This window comes from Maniola hyperantus, chromosome 28, assembly GCF_902806685.2.
Source record: "Maniola hyperantus chromosome 28, iAphHyp1.2, whole genome shotgun sequence".
Lineage (NCBI taxonomy): Eukaryota > Metazoa > Arthropoda > Insecta > Lepidoptera > Nymphalidae > Maniola > Maniola hyperantus.
The window spans coordinates 5,761,359-5,772,371 of record NC_048563.1 but is presented as its reverse complement, the minus strand read 5'-3'; the positions used below and the strand labels follow the sequence as shown (position 1 = coordinate 5,772,371).

General features: G+C 35.7%; 2 protein-coding genes across 3 annotated transcripts in view; one reads left to right on the top strand and one right to left on the bottom strand.

Moving 5' to 3' along the window:
- LOC117995017 (zinc finger protein 892-like) overlaps positions 1–11,013 on the bottom strand; it is a 55,519-nt gene that overhangs the window by 30,507 nt on the left and 13,999 nt on the right. The window lies entirely within an intron of this gene.
- LOC117995160 (zinc finger protein 70-like) lies at positions 23–10,535 on the top strand. Its single transcript, XM_069508254.1, has 2 exons — positions 23–326; positions 1,738–10,535. Exon 2 carries the CDS (start codon positions 1,747–1,749, stop codon positions 3,268–3,270), a length of 1,524 nt encoding a protein of 507 aa, XP_069364355.1. The 5' UTR covers positions 23–326; positions 1,738–1,746; the 3' UTR covers positions 3,271–10,535.

Here is an 11,013-nt window from a genome sequence, read left to right as displayed (position 1 = left end):
AGTGTGACACCCAAATGTCAAAACGAAATTGTCAAACAAAAATTTCGTATCAGCGATTTAGCCGTGAATTTTATTAAAATTATCAATAATATCACAAAATAGTTTTACGGGATCGTTGTTTTAGTTGCTATTTCGATAAGTGCAATGTTATTTTAGTTATATTTCTAGTAAATAGACCTACGCCATGTTGCTAAAGATGTAGCCTTAGGCACAATGGAATTTATGATTTTATAGTTTTATTATAATATTGAATTGTGGTTTCGATAAAGTTATGACGTGTTCTAGTGCATTTTAAGTGTTATTCTGAAGTGCTGTTATAGCAAAAGGTGAGTATAAAAGAGTTATTCAATCGGCACATTTTTGGAGTTTTTCGTAAATTGTAATTTATTACATTTTATTGAAGACCAAGTTTTATCTTTTGTATTCGAAAGCATGCGCGTTCTCGACGGAACACTATTAATTTAAATACTCACTTTATATTTATTATAGCATTTTAAGTAGATTCATTCGTTTTTGATAGTTAAGTTGATAGCTGGTATCTAGTTATTAAACGAAGATACCTTTCGAAAAATACATCTGTAGTTATTTTGTTACTATATCAACTAAAATACCCAGGCTAAACCACAATTTAGAGCTAGTATTTTATCTATTTAATGCTTTATTTACACATTATCTAATAATTCACAATGAGTATGTCTGTTTCACATAATGCTATTAAAAAAATAAGGACAGAGATCTCAAGGTCAAGTGGGTGTTGACATGTCTTTGAAACTAGGCTCTGTCCTCGGCTTTGCTTTGAAATTTGTGCAGTTTTTGATTTCTAATAAAGAATGAAATCAAAGTTGTAGCAGCATTTAATACATCTTACTATGCATTCCAATTGAGAAGACACTACTACAACTTTTCAACAATAACACAACACTACTACTTTTTAATTTGATAAAATTAAATTTTTGATGATTATCAAAAATAAATTTTATTGTTATGAATGTCCAATCATATAAGTATTTTTTTTCCACTTTAATTTGACTGTTATATTTAAGTATCCTTTGACAAATTATACTTTTGCTATGAATAAGGAATCATCACTGCAGTTACTTGTTCAAAGCTTATTACAGTGCCTATATTCGCTTGGTTTTGACATTTTATTTATAACTCGTACTTACTAAGTTTAATTTTATGATTTGCCTGTATTATAAAAAAATATCTAGTCACACTCAATAATCTCAACTGTTAACTATATTTGTACGCCGCCATGGCTAATGTGCTGGACTGTTTCTTAGATTTAACATCTTATGTACCACATTATGCAAATAAAGAATTATTCTATTCTATTCTATTCTATAAAAGTAAATAACGACTGTTGGATTTCTTGCTGGTACTTCTCAGTAGATTCTGCTTTCCTAATCAGCGGTAGAATGTTGACATATCATCCATACTAATATTATAAATGCAAAAGTGTGTCTGTCTGTCTGTCTGCCTGCTAGCCTTTCACGGCCCGTCCGTTCAACCGATTTTGACGAAATTTGGTACAGATATAGCTTGCATTCCGGGAAGGCCTATGTCCTTCTTTTTATCCCAGAAAATCAAAGAGTTCCCAAGTTTTTTCCCAAGGATTTAGGTTTTTAAAAATCAAAAACCTAAATCCACGCGGAAGAAGTCGCGGGCATCTAGTAAGTCATAAGTTGCACAGGCTGTCCTACAGGAATTAAATAATTTCATTAGCTATCTTTTCAGATCCCCACAATGGAGGAGCCCCCCCCAATGTACCAGCAACCCAAAATGGAAGATGGTATATACCATCCTAGAATGGATGCATCCTACATTGACCAGAAACCAGGTTCTTACATAGACCAAAAGCCAGGTCCATACATAGACCAAAAGCCAGGCCCGTACATAGACCAGAAACCAGAACTTTCCCAATACCAGACCATGCCAGAAAACTACTCCATGCCACCAAACTATCCACCACCACTGGAAAGTTATCCGGAAACCAAGGTGGAACAGCTGGCAGAACCGAAGCTGGAAGAAGGCCAAGTCATCGACCACACCATACCGAGACCTGGCCCCATGCCGAACCGACCTCCTCCAAAATTCATCAGCGTTACCAGCAACGAACTAAATGAGGAACAGAGAGCTATGTACGAATCGGTACTGTCCACGTGGAAACCCGTGATGTTTCCCAAAAGAATCAAACGTTACATATGTCAGAAATGTAACAAGGAATTCAAGAATTACCAAAACCTGTACCTCCATACAACCAGAGTGCATTCGTCAGAAGAATCAGCCGTTCTGTGTGACATTTGCGATAAGACCTTCAAAAACAAGCACTACTTATACATGCATAGAATGAACAAGCACTATTCAGAATCCGAGAAGTGTTACTGCCAATTCTGCTTACAGGAGTTTCGCACTCGTAGAGCATTACATATGCATGTAAAACGCATACATCCGAACACGTTACCAGAAATCAAGTGTCCGGACTGCGGCAAAGAGTTCTCTGTACCGTACAAGCTCCGGTACCACATCGAGAACTGTCACAGACCAGAAAAAGACAAATACCAATGTCACGTCTGTCAGAAGTTGTATAAAAGCCATTTGAATTTGAACCGTCACTTACATTTCCAACATTCGCATGTCGAACGTCACCCGTGTGTGTTCTGTCCGATGACATTCAAGTCTCGTCACCATATGAAGCGTCACATTTTAAATATTCATCCACCGTTGGAATCCAAAGTGACATGTCCGGAATGCTTGAAGGAGTTCAAGAACGATCAATATTTGAAGGAGCATATGCAAGTGCATACGTCGTTTGATAAGAAGATCAAATGTGAGTTGTGTGACAAGTATTTCCACTCGGCCGTCCGTTTGAAGAAGCACAAGAAAATCGTTCATCCTAACAAACCGAAGATCCGTTGTGAAAAGTGCGACAAGGAGTTTGCCCATGCTCACTATCTGAGACGGCACAACAATTCCGTTCACGTTGAAGTCGACGAGAGTAATTATGCTCACGAGTGTGACCAGTGTGGAAAAAAATTCAAAATTAAACGATACTTGAACAATCATTTGCAACGACACGAACAACAGCATTTGAAACGCATTTCCCAAATGGTGAAGACTGTTATGGATGATGGAGATAAGAAGGGAAAGGGGAAGAACCGAGGAAGACCTCGCAAGACCAGAAAAGAGATTGAGTTCATCAAATGTGAACCGGTTTCTAGTTCTGAAGAGGAGGAGGAAACTGACGAGACAGAGTCCGATTCAGAGTGAGAGAGTGGTTTTAAATGTCTTTTCGTGAGAAACGTATGTTATACACACTGAAATTTTAGGGTTGTCTTCCCGCGGCTGAACGATTTGACCTCAGTAGTACTCTCGAGTTTTCGTTTAGAAATAATTTAAAAATAATAAACAACTCGAAAGTGTGAGAAACAATAGTAACTCACTAGACATAACCTGAATAGTAGGTAGGTACATCCACTCGAACCGCGCTGCCAATAAAGTGAAAAAGTTTAGAGCAAAATAAGCTCTCGCGCGTAGTGATACGGCATAAACTGACTTGCACGCACGCGGTATTACTATTGGTTCGAGTTGTCATTCGAGTTTTGTTTTTCTCGATTGAAAATTTGCCATTTCTGACACTAATAATTTTTATATTTATAAATCGAGTAGAATACCATAACAAAATCGTTTTGCTTCGGGAAAACAACCATTAAAATTTCATTGTGTATATGAAAATATTGTGTATGTTGCACAAATGTTTGTACGTATATCTAGTAAAGCAGCATCCAGACAAATTTTGATTGATGTGGATATGGTTTAATGTCTCTGTGTTTTCACTTATAAAATCATAGTTATGCCATTCTTTACCTGAAAAGAGGTTAACTGTAAATATAGTTTAAAGGCCACACTTAGGCTGAGATCTACAGAGCGCACTTAGACTTTGCTAAGACTTAATATTGAGTTAATACGAGACAGATTTTTGTGAGAGATATAGCTCTGTGTCATTTTAACTCTGTCTTAAGTCTAAGCTAAGTAAAAGTGCGCTCTATAGATCTCACACTCAGAGTCGCTTAGTTGTTACTTAAGGCATGAATTAGTATGGATAAGGAATGCCGTAAGTAACGATTAATCTACTCTAAATACGGCTGTTAGACTTTTAAGAGTAATGGTCAAATAACATGGGAATTCAGAAAAAAAAAACAATCAAGTCCAAGTCTTTTTAATTTTTTTATTTTGCAAGGCAGCCATTTCGAAATTAAAATCTTGGTTTTTTATTATTTATTGTTATAACGGCGACGTGAAAATTTCAGCTCCATCTATTACAGTTCATGAGACACAGCCAGACAGACAGATTCGTTTTTTTTTGGCAATAACTAAAAAACTATTTTTACAGTTAACTACTTTTTAGATTGGCTGTCGGGGTGATCTTATAAGTGAGAGAGGTTCAGAGTTTGACTCCAAGTAGGGGCAATTTGGAAATGTATTGTTTTGTCTGGTCTGATAAGAGGCTTCGGCCGTGGTTAGTTACCACTCTAAAGAAGATTTAACGTTTAAAAAAAACGATTAGAGGCATGATGTATAATAAAGGTAGATCAGTCTAATACCTACATGAAGCAAATACCTACTTATCGGTGTCCCACTTCAACTAACAAATTAGAGCGAGAGAGGACCAATGATGTCCGGCCTCTCGTTCTCGCTAAGCAGTTGAAGTGAGATAGCGGTAAGTAGGCTCCAATTATACTCTGTCCACGGAAAGAAGTTAGTATTTGTTTTCTCTGTTACATAATCCCATACAAATGACAGACCCAAAAACTTCACATCACAAAAATGTTTTCAAAGAACATTCGAAATTCAAGAAAATGTTTTCATAAAACATTCGAATTTCAATTCGAAAACATACTTATTTTCGTTTGTTGTTGACTCAAAATGGTTAACGCCCACTAAGATTTTCGTCTCTGTCATTTGTATGGGATTACGTAACAGAGAGAGTGCTATTAATAATTTCTTTATGTGGATAGGTTATAGGTATTAGGTGTGCTCTATCCTTAGGTATATACATATAGATCCATGGGGGTATGGAGATATACAAAAATTGCCATGTACCTCTTCCAAGTTAGCCCGGTTCCATCTTAGGCAGTGGTCCGACCGCCGACGATGAACGAGAAACGAGTAGAACTAGAAACTTAAACGAGTTCGCGATCAGCGGGAAGCGAGTGTGTTGTTTCGATAGTTTTGTCGCCGGGCTATAAGCGAGTGTGCAAGTGCGACGAGCGATTACTCGCGCCATTCGCCCGCGGTCGTTCAGTCCTGTGCAAACCTGCGCGCGCGTTACACGTGTTCAAGCGAACGAGCAGCGCTGAACGAATATCGCTGAGCGAGTTTATTTGCTCAGCGACAAAACTAGTAACGCGAGTCGTCGCCGGCAGTGTGAACAGTCAGAGAGCAACTTTTGATATATGCATCTCTTTCGTTTACACGGAATGTACATTTATTGTGCGTTTCTTGAGAGAGAAAATCGCCGATAGTTAGTCGTTTTCTCGCCGGCGCGGGACCACTGCCTTAGACTGCATTGTCACTTACCTCCAAGTAAAATAACAGTTTTGGGCTAACTTGTGATCAAACAAAGAATGCTACGTATAAAACCATTTTAAACCTCAGATGGGGTGCTCTAACTATTATCAAAATAATAGCAATAATTTTGCAAATAGATTTTTTATCTACCATAAGAAGTTAGGAGTCATTTCATCTGTAAACTTCTAGGATGCCTCAGTTCTAAAAGTCACTAATGGTAAGATGCTCTGACTTAAGCTTCAGTTAAAACCAGACAGATTTATGTCAGCGATGTAACGCTGTCTCGTTTTAACTCATGGCTTTGCTCTGACTTAAGCTTCAGTTAAAACCAGACAGATTTATGTCAGCGATGTAACGCTGTCTCGTTTTAACTCGTGGCTTTGCTCTGACTTAAGCTTCAGTTAAAACCAGACAGATTTATGTCAGCGATGTAATGCTGTCTCGTTTTAACTCATTACTGCTCTGACTTAAGCTTCAGTTAAAACGAGACAGATTTATGTCAGCGATGTAATGCTGTCTCGTTTTAACTCATTACTGCTCTGACTTAAGCTTCAGTTAAAACGAGACAGATTTATGTCAGCGATGTAATGCTGTCTCGTTTTAACTCATGACTGCTCTGACTTAAGCTTCAGTTAAAACGAGACAGATTTATGTCAGCGATGTAACGCTGTCTCGTTTTAACTTATGACTTAAGTTTAAGCAAAGTCAAAGTGCGCTCTATAGATCTCAGCCTCAGTCAATTTTTTGTTCAGACATTTTCTTAAAATGTTTTATTAATTGCAATAAAAATGATCAAAACTGATAGAAAGAAATATGGCTTCAGTGCGTTTTAGAACCAAGGCATCCCTCTCTATTGTCAAAGGTCAAAAATTCATCTCTTTATTACTACTGAACGTTCTCTGCTTTTAGGGGATAATAGGGTCTTTGACTGAAGTAATAAAATGATGGGATTTTTTGGATAGCGGTAGTTTATGGGGCTAGAATTCATTATTGAAGAGAATTATTTTTTTAAAAATCATGATTTTTAGGGTTTCGTACCTCAAAAGGAAAAACGGAACCCTTATAGGATCACTTTGTTGTCTGTCTGTCTGTCCGTCTGTCTGTCAAGAAACCTACAGGGTACTTCCCGTTGACCTAGAATCATGAAATTCGGCAGGTAGGTAGATCTTATAGCTGACATTTGGGGAAAAATCTAAAAACCGTGAATTTAGGGTTAGATCACACAAAAAAAAATTGTGGTCATGAACTAATAATTAGTATTTTCAACTTTCGAAGTGAGTGACTATATCAAGTGGGGTATCATATGAAAGGTCTTCACCTGTACATTCTAAAACAGATTTTTATTTATTTTTATGCATCATATGTTTTTGAATTATCGTGCAAAATGTCAAAAAAATACGACTATAGTACGGAACCCTCATTGCGCGAGCCCGACTCGCACTTGGCTGGTTTTTACTTTGTAGTGGTTTTGGAAGTCGGTTTTTTTAATATTTTTTTATTACTACAGTCCAAAACCCTATTAGTTGAAAAATTAGTGGCTAGTACAAACCTTAGATCGATCCATAGAGTCTAAAAACTTTCGAATCATTAAAATAAAGGCGTAAAGGTTTGTTTGAAAATTATAATGTAAGAGTCAATGTAACTAAATTAAGAGTTAATTGTACACGTGTTTTTTTTAAATAAAAAAACGCTATGAAACTTTTGAATTTATTTGTAAGTACTACGAAACAACACAATTAGTGATGTCTTTTTAATAAAACTACAAAATGAAATATTGTAGGCTACACTTATTATCTATTATTAAATATAGAATAATAGGGATGACGACTACTAGTCAAATCAGCGACTTTTTATCAAACGTCAAAACGCTCGCTTAGTATGGGAGTTTGTGTTAAATTTACAGTTTTATTATGATGTCATATAGATTTGTCGTAATTTGATGTACTTTTTAAGTTAAATCGATAATTTAAAATGGTTACCAAACTTAAAACTAACAGCGGATGTGGATTTTACGAAATTTGGCAGACCCTCTAGTTAGTAATTTCTTAGAAATAATTTATCTTTGACACAGTTAGTCCTCATCCCAATTGATAAAAGTTTTATTACTATTAATATTTCAAGGATTTTCATTCGATTTTAAGAATTTTGAGGATTAGATGTGATTACTGAAATACTAGCGCGCTAGTATAGCGGATACCCAGCGTGTGCTACTACGCAAAAAAATTGCCTAAATTTTTTTATTGGTCTAAAACCATATTCGCATTATTGCATTTCTGATGAAACATCGGTTGGATGGTTCAAAGTCTTTAACAGACAGGTAGAAACATTTTTGTGTTTTCTATATAGAAAGAAAGAAAATAGAGATAGTATGTAAATTGAAATGAGATATTAGAGGTACTAAGATCTAGCGAACATGTCTTAAAGAGACGCAGTACGCTCGACCGAAATTGTCCGCGCACGTGGGTAACCTAAACCTGTATGGTATACATACTGGTATGAAAAAGGTGAGAGGCACGATGATTTTCACCGAAATCAAGCGCGCGAAAAGGGCTTAGGAAAAGTGTTTTTGAGACAAGACTACTAAATGTATGTTTGCAAAGTAAAGATATTTCAACTAATAAATAAATAAAATTGATTTAGAATTTTCACATTCCTAATCTTATTTTTTACGCCCAAAGTTGTCATAAATTTAGTGTAAAAATAGGAATATTCCAAGGTCTTTAAAATCAATATTTTTGTCAATGTTTTATATATCGATAAAACTAGATAATGGCAAGAGTAACCGATATAATACCTTGAGCGTATAATATAAAAAAAATACAAAAATAATTCACCATAGGAATTTTTCTATAGTATGCAAAACTTATAAATTGAGAATCAGCCCATACTTATTTCATTTGAATTGGAATTATATTCAACACATTTTCTTGTCTCATTAAACATATCACAAGAAAACCTACATATAAATATTTTATCGGTAAATATCGATTGCACCACATCACTATTAAAATATAAAGAGCCGTAAAAAAACAGGCAACACACGAAACGTCATTTTGGTCTCCGGGATTAAAAAATAGACTACAGTGCGACAAGGCTATCTTGGCGCGTGGCGAAAATCGGAACTAACATTGCTGTCAAGTGTCTCCTTTGTTCTTGCTAGAATATTCTAAGCCTTTGTTCTCCAACAGCGCCCCCCTGTCAATGTCATTCAAGTGCCAGAAGTTGTCGCACTGTATAGTAGATTTCGACCTGTATAAACACTATAACTAAATCGTTCGCTAGTTCTTAGTCTATTCGGATTTTGTCTGCACATTTTGAGGTGCACTCTTAAATAATGTTTTTTTTTGTAATAATGTATAAAGAAGGGTACTTTATAGAATATAGTCTTTAATGTTATGTAAATATTATTTCGAAAAAACTTACTTTGATTAAAACATGTCTTGTTTGATTATTAAAGTATTTTTTTGTCTTTTTAGTTTTACGGGCCTGAATATTACTTAGTTTTTAAGTTTTTTCAGTGATACTATTATAAACTACTTGAAATTATGTATGAAATCTACCTTTGGGTATTTTTAAGGTTTAAATTAGGTTAAAAAATTTAACTTGCCAATTCTTATTTGGTTTAAAATAATTTGGTTAATTTTTACACGACTGTCCAAAAAAAGGCATGGGGATCTTGTAGGTAAACGCGTCCCATCAGGCCGCATCATCACTTTCCATCAGGTGTGATTGTGGTCAAGCGTTTGCCTATAATGAATAAAAAAAAGGAGTGAGTGTAATATTTTCAGGGTTCATGTATGTATGTGAGTTTGTTTATCCCGCCATAACTTCTAAATGCCTGAACGGATTTGGACATATGGGGTACGATAGAATCCTTACTTTTTGAAATTCAATATGACCACTATATGGCGCAGTTTTCGTGATTTTTTTTCTTTTTAGGTCGTTTTTGGCAGGGCAGTGTTTTTAATTATTTTGATTACCATTTGTCAAAAATTCCAATTATCCATACCTACTAATATTATAAATGCGAAAGTTTGTCTATCTGTCTGTGTATCACGGTCCATTTTAACCGACTTTGACGAAAGTTATAGTAGCCCGGAGATAGACAGATAGACATAGGCTATCTACTGTCTATTTCGGGAAATTAAAGAGTTCCGATGGGATTTTCAGAAAACTTAAATCCACACGGACGAAGTCGCCGGCAATCATCATTATGATCAACCCATCAGCAACGAGTGAGGACGGGTGTTCTCTCGGAATGAGAAGGGTTTTGACTTTTGGCCACAGTCCACCACGCTGGTCAAGTGCGGATTGACAGGTTTCCTCGCGATGTTTACCTTCACCGTTAAACCAAGTCATATTTAATTGCTTAAAACGCACATAACTCTGAAAAGTTACAGAAGGTTATATGCATTTTTAGACAAAAATCACTTGTATGCCTGAAAGTTCCCCATAATATTTACAAAGGTGTGTGAAGTCTGTCAAAACGCACTGGGCCAGCGTGATAGACTAGGGCCAAAACTCTTCTCACTTTGAGGCTGAGATCTATAGAGCGAAGACTCTATAGACTTTGCTCAGACTTAGATTGAGTTAAAACGAGACAGATTTATGTGAGATATAGCTGTCTCGTTTTAACTCTGTCTTAAGTCTAAGCGAAGTCAGATCTCTATAGATTTCACCCTAAGAGGAGACCCGTGCTCTGTAGTGGCCCGGCGATGGGTTGAGGTGATGTGGTTGTTGCCATTTTGCAAGTCCTAGTAATATGGCATAATATTTCTGTTGCCTAACACTTATTAAATACATCTAGTGCTTAAAATATCATAGTACATACTAAAAAATGTTAACTATAACAAATATTATTAATATTTTAGAATAATTTTGTTTAATTATGTCTAATTGAAGTGAACTTTTGTAAATATCTAGTTGAAGAATTTTATTAATGTGCAAATAAATGGTTATTTGGATGTTGTTTTTTTGAACTGAAAATATCTTTATTTAGATTGGTAGGTACCCGAGAAGAAACGTTCTTAGTAGTGAGCCATCAATGCGGTGATGACGATGATAATTTGAAATGGACATACAAAAGTCCACCGTACTTGTATTTGGCGTTGGACGCAGGACATTAAGTAAAAGCGAAAACCATTTGCAACATGCAAATTTTTAGAGAAAATTGAAAATACTAATTTTTAGTTTGTGACCACAATTTAATTTTTTTATGTGATGTAACTACATAACCCTAAAAATGGACACGGGCGAAGTCGCAGGCACCATCTAGTTAATACATTTTCTAAAATGTAGGTACAGTAGTAGTATAAGTAACGCCGATGTACCTGCGCAGAAATCTTATTTTTAACCGACTTCAAAAAAAGGAGGAGGTTCTCAATTCGTCGGAATCTTTTTTTTATTTTTTTTTATTTTTTTATTTTTTATGTATGTTCCCCG